The sequence below is a fragment of the Abramis brama genome, assembly GCF_963993115.1.
Source record: "Abramis brama genome assembly, chromosome: 21".
Lineage (NCBI taxonomy): Eukaryota > Metazoa > Chordata > Actinopteri > Cypriniformes > Leuciscidae > Abramis > Abramis brama.
Genome location: NC_139983.1, coordinates 30,113,823 through 30,131,926, shown reverse-complemented (window position 1 = coordinate 30,131,926; position 18,104 = coordinate 30,113,823). Strand labels below are relative to the sequence as shown.

Genomic DNA, 18,104 nt, shown 5'->3' with positions numbered 1-18,104 from the left:
AAGCACGCGCGCGTGGAGTTGCGCAAGGTGTCAGTCCACTCACCGCTGCTGTTTCTGTGGCGAGAAATTAAGGAATTAAACATAGTTAAATCTGTCAAACCAGGGGATGAAACAGAAATGGAAGTAATGGACGGCCCTCTAAATCGTGTAAGTGATATGTATCACTGTATAACTCTATACAATGTTCTGGCAACTTGTGGTAACTGGAGTTAATAAAGATAAAATAACGTACAAAAACAAAACAAAAAAGTTTTTCAGTTGGGGCTTGACGTTTAAAATTTTAAATACGCACAATATGTCCCACTTCAAGCTTTTAATGTGATTAACAAGTGTTAATTTATAAGAGCCATATGTCAATAGCTTATTTAGACCTAGTAAATAAATAAACTAAATAATAATAAATTAAAAAAAGCTAAATATTGTGACGATTGTTCAATATTTCCAAAATCATAACTGGCTTTCAGTAACGCATGTTCTTTTAAGAGTTATGAAATGTTTTGACTGACACGTGGTATAGTTTGGATTCCATAGTCACTGTTTTACGACTCAAGCATCAACACTTTTGATATTGAACACTTTTACAACTGTATAACATTTAACCCTTGTGCTGTTCTGAAAACCTGTAACACACCTTTTAAAATTTGCTTGTAAATCACTTGTTATAATAGGCTATATATATATATATATTCACTGTTGTGTGTTAACAAGGCAAACAACCAGCAAATGCCTTCAAGCACACTTCACTGATACTCAGGTTCAAACATACACACATCACATGACTTACTAGCTCCTGAGAATACACCACATTCACCAAATCTTGCTTTCAATCTTTTCCCACCGCAATAGCAGCAAAAGTGTTTTGCAATACATGAACACCATAAGTACATTGTACCTAACTTCTTTTTTTTTATATGTGAGTACATAATAGTTAATGACACCTAATATAAAGTGGGACATAATTATTTAAATCCTGTAACCCTCTTTCCCCAGAAAACATGGCAGCTGTCTTTACTACAGGCCCATCATTACGGCCGAAAGGCAGATCAGCTGGTGGCGAAAGAGAAGTATGAAGAGGCGATTTCATGCCATATTGAAGCAGCAGGTAAAGTAATGAAGCCCACTGAGTTCTCCAGATAATCCACACATGAAGAACTGGCAAGGTTACAGGAAGATAAATGACAGAGTAAACTAACGTGTCCGTTGTGTCTCTCTCTGCTCAGAACTGTTGAACAAGGCCTTCTCAACCACACACACTGAACAGGTACGACGAGGTTTATGACAAGTGTGACTCCATTCCAACCGTCGGCCTTTGCGTATAAACCTACGTATTAAGTGTCTTTGACAGTTACTTGTCCTGTCTTTCACTTTTTAAATGGATTTTATAATGTTCAAATATAGTTTATGAGGCATGGTGATAGTTGAGTATATCACAAAAATCTCAAACTTTTCTTTTGTAAATATGTGTAACTTGTAGACTGAAATGAAAAAAATGTTATGTCCGCAACACTCCTTTAAACTCCCATATTTAATAAAAAGGCAACGTTTCGACCCTGCTGGGTCTTCTTCAGGCAAATGCTGGACACATTTGATGAAGGGCTTACAATCTGACCCACCATGTGATTTCAATTAGTTTGATTAGGTCTAAAAAAGCCTAATAGCCTAATATTTAAAAATATTGTAACCTGTAGACTGACCCACATGGGATCTGGACCAACTTTAGGGCAAAGATACGGATGGTCTCAGATTCCACGTCGGCATACTTATAGATATTAGTAAAGACTCACATTACTGTCAATAAGTTTTTATTTTTTGATGTTTTTTAACAAAAAGTCTCACCCAGGCTGCATTTATTTGATAAAAAAATACAGTAACATTAATATTGTGAAATATTATTACAATTATAAAAAATAAGTTTTAAAATTAAATTTATTTTATGAATTTTCAGCATCATTACTTCAGTCTTCAGTGTCACATGATCCTTCAGTAATCATTCTAATATGCTGATTTTATACTTTTCCAACAAATTATTCAATATTATTTGTGGAACCTGTGATACATTTCTTCAGGATTCTGAATAGATTTTTTTTTTTTTTTTTTGTAACAATGTAATCATTGGATCAGTGTAATACCTCTTTATTGAATAAAAGTAAGCTCTATTATTTTTAAAGTAAAAAAGTAAAAATTACTTAAAGTAAAAATTATTTTTTACCAACTTCCTGGTACAAATATTGTACCTAAAGCTGAAGGTGTAAATGTTGTTTTGGAGTGCTGCAACAGCGACAATCCACATCATAACCAAAATGTTACTTTTTATTAGTGCTTTAAGATTAATCTGCTTCATTTTGTTATTCAAAAACACTTATTTAGTTGTTATAACGCAGCAACCATAGTAGTTCCAGTCAACCACTTGCAATTGTTCTGTTCACTGTCTTTTTTATTTTGCTATTGTTTACATGTATCATAATTTTTGACAGGTTTGATATCAACATCACCTTAAAAGCCTTAAAAATGGAGAAAAGAACGAAAAACGAAAGCTGGACAGTAATACTTTTTTTTTTTTTTACAACCATGTTTTTATGAAGAGTTGCGAATTTAACTTTCTAACACAACTGGAAAATTGCATTAAATATTTGCGAATAAAACAGCGTTTCCATCCCATGTGCTCAAGAGAACAAAATCGTCACTTCCTGTTTGAAATAAAAATGGAAGTTGTTGCAACTTGCAATCAGTGAAGCCAGTGTGGCTCTTTTTTTCTTAGATCATAAATACCTTATAAACACAATAAACGCGGCTATGTTCTCTTGCGTTCGGATGCTGGTGTTTGGGAATCCAGACGCTTTTGGGAGGGAATTACACCAGTTTATTCTGATAACAGACTTTGGCTCAGGTATTTCAGAATGATCAAAGCAAATTTTGAGATGCTGTCTCTCTGGCGTGGGAGGCGCGCGCGCTAACAAGGACTCTAAAGACTGCACGTCGTCTTATATTATATCTGATATCCCAAAATGCGCATAAAACAGATGGAAATGTGTCGTCATTTTTAAGGCTCATGCCTATAGAAATGTACCTCTCCTGAATTTGTACTGTACAAAAAAGTACGAAATGGCAAAAAGGTACAAGCTACAATGAACGTTCTTTTACATGTATGTGCCTTTTCTTTTCAGAGTGTAGGCATTGTTTTAAAGTACAGTCGTTTTAACCATATTTTGATGTACATCAAGGTACGGCTGTCTTTAGAGCTCCAGAGAGACAGACATCTCCAACAGCAGCGGCAGATCAAGATGAGCTGCAAACAGGCTAAACTCAAAGGAAAGATCGTGGTCAGCTCTTCAAAACACAGCTCGTCCCTGATAACACAGTGTCCCGGTCAAACAGTCGTGCAAAGTCCTCCGCTCGGCTGGAAGGCTGCCAAAGATGACAAGACTCGACTGGAAGAGCAGAGCACGGCCATCGCTGACCTGTGGAAGCTCATGGCTGTCCTGCTCGTGGAGAACAAGCGCTTGATGGAGGAACACCAGAGACTGAAGGCAGAGAATGCTAGTCTGAGGAGAGACCCTTATGAGGAGCATCAGAGCCTCACAGCTTCTCTAGCTCAACCTTCACCGCTGGGTATGAGGCTCCTGCACGTGCCCTCTGACCTCCAGAACCAGATCCAGCTACTGTTGGAGATGGCAAATGACAGCTAGACCTGCATACACCTACACTACCTCAAACTTCTGAGCAGTGGTGAATCACCTGGCATGAGAGCAGCCACTGAAAGCATGAACTTCAGTCAGTTTAGAGTTGTTTTGGGTGAAAGTTGACCCTATTTATTTACTTTTGTTAATAGATAAATGTTCCTTGTCTTATTGAACATGTAATTGAATAAACAGGAAAACACTTTTTCTTGTTGAATATTCCTGATTCAATCTGAAATGTCATCACAGATGTAAAATGCTTTATGACTTTAAGCCATATTATTGACATGTGTCAGAATTGAGCAGTATTTGTCTAAAAAACTACATTCTACTTCGTTTTACACTTTCTAAAAGCGTATGTGAGAGCAGTGAAGTGAAACGGACTTTTAGCTGGCGAATACAGTCTCATAAACATGCAGTCAATAAACAGTCATACGGCATTAAATCAACACCTGAATAAGTAAATCACTTTTGGGTGAACTATCCCTTTAATTTAAACCTAAAAAACTGAATGAATAATCTTTAATAGTTTTTTTAATGGATATTAATGGAGCACGTAAACAGTTGAAAGACAAATACATTTTGATTATTCCATTTTTAATGGAAAATGTAAAACATTTCTTTTAACTTCAATGTACATACAGTAGCAAACAACACGTACAGCAAATAAAGCACACCATGTTATAGAAAATCATAATTAATATATATATTTATATATATATTTATATATGTATATTCTGCTATTTACATATTACATTTCAGCTGAAAATTTCACAAGACCTTTTTTCAAACAAACACAGAATAAACTGCAACTTCTTTAATATTCTCCCTCTGCACAGTGAATATTTGCCAAACTGTAAATAATTTAATGTTGTTCAAACATAATAAAACCTGTCAGTTTGGCAGCTGCTGATGTGATGGAATGCTGCAATGATTGCGCTAGAATCTCTGCTCTCTCCAACTGTCCGAAACACAGCATGGTGAACACTTCGCAGTGCAAGAACTACTGATGAAGAACGTGTAACGGATCGGTATCACCTTTGGAAAAACATGTATTTGCCAGTGTTTTTCTTTCTAATTGTTTTCAATTAGAGGCTTTTTTTCTCATTGCACCTGTCTGGAGAGCACTACTTTCATCTTGTTTGCTGTACCACTTACTTCACTTCCTGTCCATGCAAGAAGACACAGCGGGGAAGGTCAAACAATGAGAATAAAATCAAAGAGAAGAAAATGACAAGTCACAGAATCTTGCAGAGTGGCCCATTTTGTTGAAATCAAGTCTAAGCACGGATGCTCTTTCCTTTCCTGGAGAATCTTGGTATTGTCTTTATGCTCCAAGGGTTTGGACAGAGGAGGAGATGCACTGTCAGGACTCCTCCTCCTGTTTTACCTCGTCTGTGTTCTTCTCCTTTAAATGCTTCCTCAATGTGGCCACAGCATCCTTCACAGAGTGATAAAAGATGTTCTTCACCTGAACAATAAAGAGGGATGAAAATATATTGTGGAATCAGATTTTACTTGTGCCTAATTAGACTGGATTACGAAAAATGTAAGTATCACAATCAGGGAATGTAAAACTGTAATAGCAATTATGGCTACATCATGCCTCTTATTACTAAAGGCTGCAAATACACTATACAACTTATGAACAGATTTAAAACACTAGGCAAGTAGGCATCATACACTTGCCTATGGTTACAGAAGGAAAACTGGACATCATACACTAAATGATTCTAAACTTGTTCTAACTCACATTGCAATAAGACACATGGCAGATGATAACAATATGTTTTAAATATCAAATGTTTGATATCCTCTGGATGTAATCATTGTCTGAAGCTAGAAAATAGGAGTCTGTGCCCATCCTACACTATGTGATTTTCTGTGCAATCGGTCAACTCCCAAGTGACCAAAATCTGGTTCAACTCCTTCAAACTGTAAATAGCAGCAAAAATCATATAATAATATATTCCAGCCTTAAAGGGTAACTCTCACCAGAATGCAGCCTTGGGTCTTTTTCTTAATCTACCTGAGGCAAACTTTCATTTAAAAGCATAATTAGAATGGAAACGCCACTTTTAAGTTTGACCGTATTTTCGTTTTCGGTCAAATTGCCTTTTGAATGAGAGTGCTTGGGGCACGACTATGATAGCATCAAAAATCGCTATTTTTAAAACACTAAGAAGGCTCGACACAACATGAAACTTTGCTTGAAGTATCACCAGAGGCTCTACACATGAACTCCAGCATTGAGAACATCTGCCGGCATTTTGACAGTCAAAAATAGTCGATCTCCGAATGTGAATGAACTGACTCTGAATTTTAGTATTGTTTCTTATATGAGGATCCTTTTTCAAATACAAGGTCAATATTGATATTCACTAACAACAAAACAACAAATTATCTGTGAATTTATATGGAACTAAGCTTTAGGAGCTTTCCATCTTTACTCTCATCCCTGTTATGTTGCATTCGGAGATCGACTATTTTTGACTGTCAAAATGCCGGCAGATGTTCTCAATGCTGGAGTTCATGTGTAGAGCCTCTGGTGATACTTCAAGCAAAGTTTCATGTTGTGTCGAGCCTTCTTAGTGTTTTAAAAATAGCGATTTTTGATGCTATCATAGTCGTGCCCCAAGCACTCCCATTCAAAAGGCTATTTGACCGTAAACGAAAATACGGTCAAACTTAAAAGTGGCGTTTCCATTCTAATTATGCTTTTAAACGAAAGTTTGCCTCGGGTAGATTAACAAAAAGACCCTAGATTGCATTTTGGCGAGAGTTACCCTTTAAGTCAGACTTTAAAAGAATGAATTAAAAATGCTGTGAGGCACAACGCCACTAACATACAGTTATGCAAAGCATGATTTTGGAACAATAGGATTTCACTGTTGGTGAGATTACCAGCATGATGCAGTAGAAATGGAAATTTAACGATGTGAAAGGTCACATTAGGAAGATGGAGGTACCTGGAGTTTGTCTTCATAGTTCACTTGGTCCTTGAGAGGGCGGAGCTCTTGAGTTAGATAATAGGAGTTGTGTGCGTGTTCAGGGGACACAAAGTCTACATTCACTTGGATGCAACTGTGCAGATTCATCACCTACAAAGACACAGCGTGAAATGCTTAATAATGAATGCCTGGTGGTTTAACAGCTTTAAGAAACCAGCCATCATTCCCAAAAGCACAGGACAGATTGCTTTAGGAGGATGTAGCTGGAAATGTGAGTGTGGTAAAGTACCTGGTGCAGAGCTCCAGCCGGGATGATAACAGCATCTCCATGGAACTGGAGGAGTGTGCGACTCTCTACGCCATATTCCTCCTGTAACTTCTGTCTCAGCCTGGGGCTCAGATACCAGCCTCCCTCACGCAGGGGGTCGGCATCACCGTCCCACTCCGAGTCTGAGTCTGTCCCTGGATCTGCTTCAGTCTGCTGCTCAGCACCAACCTACACACACAAGAGCATGAATATCATATCCTCAATGACTGGGGGAGGGGTGTCTTTTAAAGCAGCAATATAACTATAAAGTGTTTAGTGAGCCAATTAAATCTAGAGGAAATACAGAGCTGTGTCGTCTTCATAGCAATGCAAGCAAATGGCATGATTCAGGAGCATGCAGAGGGAGAACAACAAAGGGCCCAAGACAGAGCCTTGTGGCACACCATACTTTACTGCATTCGTTCGGGCAACTCATTCCTTACCTATAAGTACATAAGGTCATAAGCTTTACATGATCAAGTATTGTGATACCTTTTGTAGGAACTCCTGGATCTTTTGTAGGTCTTTACTCATGTAGATGTGCCACAGAGCACCTGGCATCTCATTAGGGTCTTTCAATCGTTTCTTTACACTCTCATCCAGAAATTCCCCCTCCAATAGCTTCAATACACCTAACACATAAAAGGGTTTAACAACCAAATGAATGCAGTCTTTCACACACACGTTATGGTTCACAATATTCCTTTAAAAACTCTCATGGTGGCATTTTAAAGGACGCCAATAAAGTTTTTATTTTAGCAATTGCCAAGACTCTGTAAACACGCAAGTATACTGCTCTAAGCCTGAGTGGAAAATCTCAAGCGTGAGTCTTTTAAATAAGAAACATTTTTATTCCTTATTTATCAACATTATCAACATTAAAAGAGACATTATGGTAGCAATGAGGTTACAGGTAGTCAAAGAATGATTTTGTATCGATGTGCAACTATTGAGTCATTTTATTTTTAAACTCCAAATGCAGGATGTTTCTGCATTCAAATCAACCTCCCTTACAAAGCAATACATTTTACTGTTAAATAATGTAATGTTTATGCAAACTTACAAAGGCAAATCAATATTTAAGAGGAAAATGTCTGTCATTCAGCCTCACAATGTCATGTTTACTTGGAAGTACCTGCTTTGGATGGGGCTCCGTTCCCTCTGGCCACCCCGACATATACCAGAATACTCATGGTGTCTGAGATTTCAACATGTAGATTACTGGTCCCAAAATCTTGCTCTGGACATGTTGTTATACCTGAAAAAAAACAGGAACATAAGGTCCATTGCATAACAAAGAGCACAACAGTACTGTCAGTGACTACAGGAAAGAAAGAACACCGTGGGCACAGCAGAGGCGAGGACCAAGGTCGGGTCGAATGAAGAAGGAGGGCAGATGTGAGGCCAGGTTCAGATGAGCCTCTGGGTCTGTGTACTCTGGTACCGGCAAAGACTTCATCACATCATGATATCTGAGATGTGCACACAAGATATGGAATAAAAGCAATGTAATACAAAATAAAAAAACATTTTATAAGGATTTATGTCAAAAGTATTTAAGTAACTTAGCAAGCAATACAATTAAAATGTTTTCTGCTTATACTTATAATAATGATGACTATAATTATGTATATAATATACTTGTGTTGTTTAATGTGGCTTGTAATTTCTTTACTTTTTTGGTCAAATCAAGAAATAATGTAGAGTCTGATGGAAATGTGTGCAAAATAAAAAGCAATCCCACATTTCTCATTAAAGGGATAGTTCACCCTGAACACAAAAGAAGATATTTTGAAGAATGTTGGTAACCAAACAGTTTATGGTCCCCATTGACTTCCATAGTATTTTTTCCCCATACTATGGAAGTCAATGGGGACCATAAACTGTTTGGTTACCAACATTCTTCAAAATATCTTCTTTTGTGTTCAGCAGAAGAAAGAAATTCATACCGGTTTGAAACAACTTGAGGGTGAGAAAATGATAACAGAATTTAAATTTTTGGGTGAACTATCCCTTTAATTAGAAAAATGAATGCGTTTTTAATTCTGGTACTTGTTGCACTCTTCCTGCATGCCTGAGTTCTAAGCTTGAGTAGAGGTGTATTCAAATAGAGGTGAAAGTGTATTCAAACTGAGGACACATTAGCAAAAGTGGAAAAAAAAACAAAGTGGTATTTTATGCAAATACTAGTGAGGTCTGAAAGACAACATATGCTTCAAACGTTTCCAAGGGTGGCAGTACCTGGCAGGCATGAGTGCCAAAAACTCCTCCCCTGATGGCCAGTCTTTCAGTCTATACACCACTGACTCCCCTTTAGCAGATTTAGGCCTCTCTATGGGTCACATACACAAGCATGCAAATAACATTTAGTTCACAGTCAAACAAAAATCGTATTCAGCAAATTAGAAATTAATGCAGAAATGCTAAACTGGATCACTCACTTGACACATCTTCAAAACCATCCCAGAACTCCTTGACCTTGGAGTTTGTGACGCTCCCGTCTCTGCAATTGTAGAGGTCACTGTGGAGGCTGGAGAACTCATGACTGAAGTGCTCAGGTTTCCACAGATTAGCATTCAAACTCTTGTGCAATCCGGACACCAGCACTGGCTAAAGAGACATCAAACAAACTTCAGCTTCAGAATGAAGATTATTTTTATATTTGAAAAAAAAAAAGTTCACACAAGAAGCCATTTCTAAGTTCAGTTAAAATCAACCGATATCAAAATTCCCAACGCAAGTTATTTTTAAGTAATTAAAATAAGGTTTCATCCTATGTCATAATCCTAATTTTTACAGAATGTAAAACTAATTCCCTGTCATTTCTCTTGTAAGTCAATCTCCTTCTCACCTAGTATCAATAGAGATATAGTTAATACTCCACTAGCGTAAGATATACAAACCTGCTCTTGTGTCCAGTTCTCTTTGAACAGTATTTGGTTGCCCTGGTGAAGGTGATTTTTGAGCCAAAGCAGCCGGTGGTTTCCAAGCCAATCGTGAGGGACAACAGTATGGGCATCAGCCAATGGGCTTTCATCAAGCTTCACCCCCTCTGGTCGCTGCCCCATCTCCTCCTCTGGCAGCAAATCCTGATTCAGCCCCGTCCTGGCCATCTTTGTAGCGGGAATCTTATTTTCTACTACAGAAGCAATGATGTCATCCAGGATGTTGGGCATGCGAGTGTTCTGGGTTACCTAAAGAATGGAGCATAAATAGAGTTTGTTACAAGTGATGAACCTAGTTTAGTTATCAACAGGTTATATTCTCATTTAGAACAATCATGTATATATCAAACCTGTTCCGACAAGTTGAAAACTGGTGCAAAGGCACCTCCAGCGGACCCAAGACGTAACTTCCCAGCTGTGGAGGTCAAAAGGTCACGCAATGTTGATCCTTGTTCGGAGCTCATGGACTTCCTACTGTGAGCTTCCATACTGTCACACTCTGGATAAATAAGAACATTAAAACCACTCATCTCAAGAGTGTTTTCTTCGGAAAATACACAGAATGCATCAACTGTGTTAAAACCAGGTGCGACAGGAAGTTAATAATTTTTCAATGAAAACAAAATGCTGTGCAAAGAAAAAAAAGCCACTCAGAACATATTTGATGCTCAATACACTATGTGAAGGAGAAATTTTGAACCAATGAGATTTATTTGACGGCAGGGGCTACCTGCAAGTTGTGAAAAGTAACAAATAAAACGTCTTATTGTGCATTGCTAGTTGTGGACATGACTGGTTAGGAATAAACTCAGATTTAAATGGAAGAGATGCAAGTGCAAAATGAATGAATGATCTGTTTGGTTTGGTGTGTTTTTGTAGGCACTGCCTTACCTCTTCTCTCAGTGTGCGCTCTCAGTGTGACATGCTGCGAGTTCTTCTGCTGATCTGGGATCTGCCGGCTCTTGAAGTCACTTTGATCTCTGTCTGAAAGCTGATATCACACAAACACTTACATAAAATATTGATACATTGAACTATACAGCTTTATATGCATCTAAACAGTCCTGTAGCTTAAGCAATACAGCATGGCTTTAGCAACGCCAAGGTCATGGGTTTGATACCCAGGAAATGCATGAACTAATCAAGTCTACATTCAGTGCAAAATCGAAGTCGCTTTGTATAAAAGTGCCAAATGCATCAATCTAAATATAAATCTAAAGCAAGTAGAGCTACACAAATTTTGTGACTTGCCATAAAATACATCATCATGTGAAGTTAGAGTCTTACTGGTGAGAGTCCGTTGGTAGTGGCCATGCTGGGGTTGAGGGGTTTGTTGTCAGTGCAGGGACAATAGGATGAGATTCCAAACTTTTCTTTCATCGAGTGCATAGAGCTCTGCATGTCCACCAACACTTATGAAAAGATGGCAATGCACTACTTTTACTATCAGGTGCACAGTCAAAGGTAACAAAGAACAGGATGTGATAATTAGATACAAAAAAGTACACAAACCTACACCAATGCTTACCTTTTTCAGGTATAATCTGAGTAGGCATTAGGTTCTTCAGGTCATGAGGCTGGTTTTTCACGCATCGGACCCAGACATACATCTCCTTATCTGAATGACAAAAACAAATATATAAATTGAGTGGAAAGAGACAACCAAAAAAAACCTGCTGAAAAAAAAAAACAGGATATGTTATGTTTTGGATGCTGATGGCACCATAAGTCTTTTTAACTACCGTAACCATTAAGACTTCCTTGGTCTACATGACTAATGAAAACAGTTCTCCCACACTTTTTCTTGAGTTTTCCACTCTTTCGAGGTAAGGATTTTAAAAACATGTTATATAAATTGCACGAACAAAGAGAAATGTATATATACTTAAAAATAAAATAAAAATTACATTGGCTATATACATTTTATTTTATAAATCTATATAAAAAAAAAAAAAAAAGTTAATTTTAGCATAATTTCCATCACCTTTGCCATTCTGGAAATCACAATTTTAACATTTCCTTTAACATTTTTTTTAAAGGTTTTCCATGACTACTAGAATCCTGTTAGCAAGACCATTGTAGATGTCAGCAAGTGATACCAGCTAATTTTTTAACCTGCTAGACCAAACCAGCGTAAACCACCTTAGGCCAGCATGTTGGTCTAAGCTGGCTTCTTCCACAGAGAGGTGAAAAGAAAAGGGAATCTTGTAGGTAAATTTAAAATCAATAGTAAAATCTGTGATGTATTTGCAAGTGACCTTTGGATTTCTTCTTCTCCCTGGCTTTGTAGCAGTCCATGCAAACCACAAAGCCACATTTGTGACATGCCCAGTGCATGTTGAAAAGAGTGGCCTCGCACGCATCACACATCTCCCTCACACCTCTCACCGCTCGCTTCCACATGATCTGAGCTGGAAAAAGAGAGAAAAGACATCAGGGCAAGGTGAAAAAGACAAAATGACAAGAAATGAGAGACTTTGTGTATCCATCATTCCACACAAACGTACTGTCTTTCTTGACCCAGGTGAATGCAATGTCCTCTGTCTTTATGAGCTGACAGAACTTGTCTCCGATGAACGCAAGGACAGATTTTGACATCTCAAGGTCCATCTCTCTCCTCTTCTTGTCCTCGTCATCTTCTGAGCTCCCCATCCACACGGTAACCGCTTCCTCATCTGTCTGCTCAGACACCGAAAACCCATCCGCACGGACAACGCCATTCCTACTGAACGACAGACTGAAGAGAGAATGGGAAGAATTAGTGTTAAGCACAAATTGTGCTGTTCGACTGCTGCCGATTGGATAAATAAAATAAAATTAAACAAGGAAATAATGACAATATGACTAAAAAACATTTCGAACTTCACACTAATCACTATTGAAATAAGGAGATTTGTGACATTTACCATGTGAACACTACAAAAGTTCAGATATTCTTGCTTCCATTAAAAATTCACAAGTCATGGATAATATGATTATCAGGTTTTATGCAAACTTGAGTGTATGCTATCATTAAAGTTGGATTCCACTGTATATTGCACCAATGATGAAACAAATAAAACCTAAATTAAGTGCATCACTGGGAGTTCACATATGTCCAAGAACAGTGTAGCCAACAACAAGAAAAACAAACCGTCGGAAGTAGTAAAATCGGCAGAAGACGGGTGAGATGGCAGGCTCATGAGATTTACGCGAGCGATCCAAGCGACACTCTCTGCACTTCTGCACGTTGGGCCCGACCTCTGAACATGAGTCGTCTTGCAAGAAAGTTTCTCCAGTTTGCTTGAGCTTTCTAACCTTTCTCCAGTCCTTCAGCACAGAGCGAGGGATGCCATCTGAGACAGAAATAACATAGTTGAGACGAGTACACATTTGAATTCTCAGCATCAGTTTGAATGTGCATAATTTGAATAGCCATGGCCTTCATTCCCTTTTCTGAATGCCATGGTGATATTTAGGCAAAGACTTAATGCTTAAAAGGAGCTGCTATAGAGTGCAACATTGAATACTGCAAAGGTATATTCAATTCCGATTAATTTTTTTCAATAGGCATTTGAGAACAAACTTCTATAAAGACCGATTAGGTATGAGATGACTTACAACACAACAACATTTGATTTCAAACACAAAAACAAGAAAAGAAAAACATATTTTTTAAATATCATATAGTAAAATCTATATTAGGTATATCATTTTATATATCATTTACTATGTCTATACTGGTTTATATGCTAAAAACTTTCTCTATAGAAGAAAGTTATTTTCACTTTAATACCAATGACAATGTTTTGATGTTCTAATTATTAACATTTTCTTTAGGCCTGAACATACATCAGCATTTACACAGGTGGGAAAACTCACTGCTGTTAGCGAGCCTCTGTTGAGGCTTATCCTTTGCACTTTGCAAAGTTCCATTGGGTTTGGCCTCTTCCTCTTCTTCCTCTTGTTCCTTGTCTACTTTCTTCTTCTGGTTGTCATTCGGCTTCATTTTAAAAGAGGACTTAGACTGCCGTTTAAACCTCCGTCCTGATCCACCACTCTCACTCTCATTGCCGGAGTCTCCTCCACTTTCGCTGTCACCGCTGGACTCTAATGGGCGTTTCTCGCCTTGTTTCTCCCTCTCGGGCTTCACATGTAGCGAGGTTGATCGTCTTTCATTAGGTTTCTTGTCCTCCACAAAGGCTTCCTTACTTTCCAGCTTTCCATTTCTGTCCAAGAGAGGTTTAACATCATCCGAGGAAGACTTCTTGCCCGCGGTCACTGGTTTCTCAGTGGCTTTGACAGATTTTTTGTCCTCTGAATTGAAACTTGTAGCATTACTATTAGACTTCCTGTCCTCTAAACTAGACTTCCTGTTATCTTGAATAGGCTTCTTGTCTATTATTTTGGACTTTCTGCTGTCTAAGGAGGGATCTTTGTCCTCCTGAGTGCACCAATTATCCACCAGTCCATTCACTTCCTGTTTGATTGGCACAGAGGAGCTTGTGCTGGTCAAAGTTACAGCTGTCTTGGTGCCATCTAGTGTTTGGGAGGCCATACTTTCTCTATCTTGCTCAGAATGGCGGGTCAGCCAGGCTTTTTTCAGTTTATGGTAGTTGTTCTGACTGAATTGAGTTGACTGGTTTGTTACGGCCAAAGCAGGTATCTGCTCATTGGTTAGCAAACTTTGTGTGGTTGTTGGTATAGGGCTAGAGGTCCCTGATGCCAGTCGGAGACATTCAGAAGTGCTAGTGTTGAATACAGACTCTTTTTCTCTTTCCGAAGCATGTGTAGAACACACAGTATGTGTAGCGAGTGTAGTGTAAGTCCCATACCTACTATTTGAGAGGTAAGAGGTATGCTTCAAAACATCTGAAGGATGTGTAGTGTGTTGAGGCTGAATTGTATGTGTGTTAAGTCTAGATTCAGCAGTGGCTAGTCCAGCTCTGTGTTTCTTCAGATGAGGGAATTCTCTAGAAGTGCAACAAGAGGTGGGAGATGGCTCCATCTTCATTTGAACGGCTCCACCGTCTCTCCTCTTGCAGTGTTCTGCGATAAGGTCTATCCTAGAGCATGTGGCATTCATATTTGTTAAGGGGTGTGTCACTCCGTGACTCGGTTGAGCTGTGTTAATAGGTTTGGTTGTCATGTTTATGGGTGTGTTGAGGTCTCCCTTTTGGGTCGTCATGTTGATGGGGTGAACAGTATCCATAGGGGTCCACAGGACACCTCTTTTATACTGAACACTGCCCTCCTTAGAGTGTGGGTTAGACAAACTTTCCAATGGCTTTATGTGGCCGCACTGCACCCGGGAAACTGAGCTGTCAGACACCGTGTAATTTATTGTAGAATGTGTGTGACTTGTTGTATGTACAATGACTGACGCAGTGGCCGACTGTGGTTTGACTACACCTCCATTTGTTGTGTGCCCACCACCTACTTTCTCTCTGTCAAACATGACTCCACCCCAGTGGGTATCCCAGGCTTGTGATGACGTTGCTTTCTCTGGCACAGGTCTTTTCCCATCTAAGGTGACATGTTTGAGCTCAGGTAACAGGGTGGGTGGCCTCTGTTGCTTCTGACCTTTTCCAGACAAGCTCATTGGCTGAATGGGTGTGAGAGTTGGCGGGGACAATCTGCCATGTCCAGAGTCTTTAGAAACTAGAATGTTTGGTGCCGGAGGGTGGAAAATAGGGGCACGGTGGAGTAAAGGCACGCTGCGAGGACAAGAGGAAACAGAAATGAGAGAAGAGCCTTGCCCCCTTCTCTCCACAGTCGCTACATCTACTGCCATCATGGAAGATGCTTTATGTGCAAGTTGCTCTGTGATCTTTCCCAGGAGACCTTCTTCTTTCTCGTGGTGGCGTTTAATGAGAGGCGGAGGTCTGGCTCTCATTGAGAACTGTGAGCTGGAGGAAGTTAAGACAGGGGCAACTGTGTTGCTGGCACTGAGCCTGTCGTAGAGTTCTTTGCTGGCTGGCAAAGTGTAGTAGCTGCTCGAAGTGAGGGTTGGGGTGGGGTGGGCCGACTGTGGCCGGGGAGGAAGAGTATGTCTGAATGCATGCACATTTCTCTCTCGGTCCTGGTCTCTCTCTCTATCCATCTCGCTCTCCCTCTCCTTGGAAGGAAGGGCAGATGTGGGACTTCTAGTGTATCGCAGTTCCCTATCCGAGCCCAGTTTAGCAGTGAATGGAGCCACCTCACTGCTCTCCAGAAGAATGCGCCGGTTCTCTTCCTGGTAGCGGTTAGGTCTCTCACCTGTGAGATCATAAACAACAAGTGGCTGTTTGTTTCGACTTGGAGGTGACTCAGGGGCACCTGGGGAGTAAGTCAGCCCATTTTTGCCCATCGCTGCACGGACACGCTCCTGTTCAGACTTGAAGTGAGTGTGGATGACTGTGCTCTCGGTGACGGCTCTTCTATCCAGCTCTCTAGAAAAAAAGAACAGCAGGAATGAATGTGAAAAAGCTTGTTGCAAGGGTCAGTATGTCTGATAAGTAAGATATAATTGATGATGGACCATAGGAAGTTAATTGAAAATTAATGCACACTATTAATGCAAACCCCAGGTTGGTAATATGAGTTTTAATAATTCAACAGTCAGATCTTGGTTAAGACAGCCCGCGTCACCATTTCTATTCTAAATGCAGTCAATAAGCATTTATAGAAAATTAATAACACCCAGCAAATTAATCTTTTGTAATTAAAGGTACTAGTGTTGTCACAATACTGGAATTTCCAACTTCGATTCGATACCTTGAAAACTATTGATATTTGATACCATTTTCGATGCCAAGGGGAAAACTGCAGTGTATACTGACATACAGATAATTTGTTATTATCTCATAATATTTTGATAATTTGGGTAATTTTGTTGTAATAGCTTACACACAGCACAGGGAGGCTTTATTTGTATCACTGAACTAGATTTACAAAATAAGAACAAATAAACTAATTATAAACAATAGCACAAATAAATTCAATAGAATAAAGAGACAAATGAAATTAACATGGCTTTAAGTTTTTCAGGTGGGTCTAACTGTTGTATTCAGGTAAAAAAAAAATCTACAGAAATGAAAGTAATCAAAATGTAAAATAACACTTGTGTTATTGTTTTCATTGTAAAAATTAAATACAGATTAATGCTTACAATTAAAGTTTTAAAAGTTATTCAATCAAAAGCAGCACGTGTTTTCTCTTTGTCTTTTGTTCTTTGATTGACATGACAGACAGCAGCAGGTGTCAGCTTATGCACAGATCCAATATACTGTTGCACAACATGAGTTCTCTCAGCTATTTACGTTCCAAGACTATTTGTATTTACCTGAATACTCGGCAGGACTGGAATTTTGACATCATTTTGTATGTATTTGACAGTTTAAGTGCAAAAAGCCATGAAAAAAAAGTCAATTTGCTTCTTGCGAGCAGTTTGAGAGGCAGCTTTATGAGAACACCACTTATATAGATCAATGGTGCGCATGCTTTTGGTGTGAGTGTGCGAAACCTGCAGAAATGACTAAAATCATGTGTAATACAAGCACTACTATTCAACCGAATGAGACGAGTGAGTGAGAGGCGGTTGTGTGTCATGGGGACACTATACTGTCAAAGAGTCTGTCCTTCGGATGAGACGTTAAACAGAGGTCCTGACTCTCTGTGGTCATTAAAAATCCCAGGATGTCCTTCGGAAAAAGAGTAGGGGTTTAACCCCGGCATCATGGCCAAATTTGCCAATTGGCCTCTGTCCATCATGGCCTCCTAATCATCCCCATATATACTGATTGGCTTCATATAAACTGTCTCCTCTCCACCAATAAGCTGGTGTGTGGTGGGCGTTCTGACACAATGTGGCTGCAGTTGCATCATCCAGGTGGATGCTGCACATTAGTGGTGGTTGAGGCGATTCCCCCCCTACCATATGTAAAGCGCTTTGAGTACCCAGAAAAGCGCTATATGAATGTAACTAATTAATTACAACAATGATATGAAGTCAAACAAAAAGTGTGTGCAGGAGTGAGATGAAAACTTACTCTGTGGTTTTGGAGGAAGGCATGCAATGTTGAGTGCTCCTAGATGCTCTCTGAGGGTCCGCACTGGAGGGTCGGATGGGGAGTGGGGGTTGCATCCCTTGACCGTCTGCATTAGTAACAGGGGTGGGTTGAGAATGCCAAGGGCTTGGGGGATTCTGTTACCACATAGACAAACATACAGAGTTTCAGACAAATATATTTATAGAATCTGTTTT

The 18,104-nt window shown here is 39.2% G+C and overlaps 2 protein-coding genes across 2 annotated transcripts in view; one reads left to right on the top strand and one right to left on the bottom strand.

Annotated features, from left to right (window-relative positions):
• On the top strand, window positions 1-3,881 carry nrbf2a (nuclear receptor binding factor 2a). The gene is made up of 4 exons (XM_084097469.1): window positions 1-147; window positions 991-1,102; window positions 1,221-1,261; window positions 3,222-3,881. The coding sequence occupies exons 1-4, from the start codon at window positions 118-120 to the stop codon at window positions 3,684-3,686; spliced, it is 648 nt and encodes a 215-aa protein (XP_083953595.1). The 5' UTR covers window positions 1-117; the 3' UTR covers window positions 3,687-3,881.
• Window positions 3,882-4,910: 1,029 nt separating this feature from the next.
• jmjd1ca (jumonji domain containing 1Ca) overlaps window positions 4,911-18,104 on the bottom strand; it is a 78,394-nt gene continuing 65,200 nt past the window's right edge. The window contains exons 10-27 of the mRNA XM_084097430.1: window positions 17,890-18,044; window positions 13,742-16,290; window positions 13,014-13,215; window positions 12,388-12,617; window positions 12,139-12,291; window positions 11,409-11,498; window positions 11,168-11,292; window positions 10,772-10,871; window positions 10,231-10,379; window positions 9,839-10,129; window positions 9,377-9,545; window positions 9,177-9,267; window positions 8,277-8,407; window positions 8,071-8,193; window positions 7,428-7,567; window positions 6,918-7,124; window positions 6,647-6,778; window positions 4,911-5,148 (exon numbers count right to left, since the gene is read on the bottom strand). Of these exons, the coding sequence (XP_083953556.1) occupies window positions 5,044-5,148; window positions 6,647-6,778; window positions 6,918-7,124; window positions 7,428-7,567; window positions 8,071-8,193; window positions 8,277-8,407; window positions 9,177-9,267; window positions 9,377-9,545; window positions 9,839-10,129; window positions 10,231-10,379; window positions 10,772-10,871; window positions 11,168-11,292; window positions 11,409-11,498; window positions 12,139-12,291; window positions 12,388-12,617; window positions 13,014-13,215; window positions 13,742-16,290; window positions 17,890-18,044 (5,142 nt within the window). The 3' untranslated portion in view covers window positions 4,911-5,043. The remainder of the gene's footprint in view (window positions 5,149-6,646; window positions 6,779-6,917; window positions 7,125-7,427; window positions 7,568-8,070; window positions 8,194-8,276; window positions 8,408-9,176; window positions 9,268-9,376; window positions 9,546-9,838; window positions 10,130-10,230; window positions 10,380-10,771; window positions 10,872-11,167; window positions 11,293-11,408; window positions 11,499-12,138; window positions 12,292-12,387; window positions 12,618-13,013; window positions 13,216-13,741; window positions 16,291-17,889; window positions 18,045-18,104) is intronic.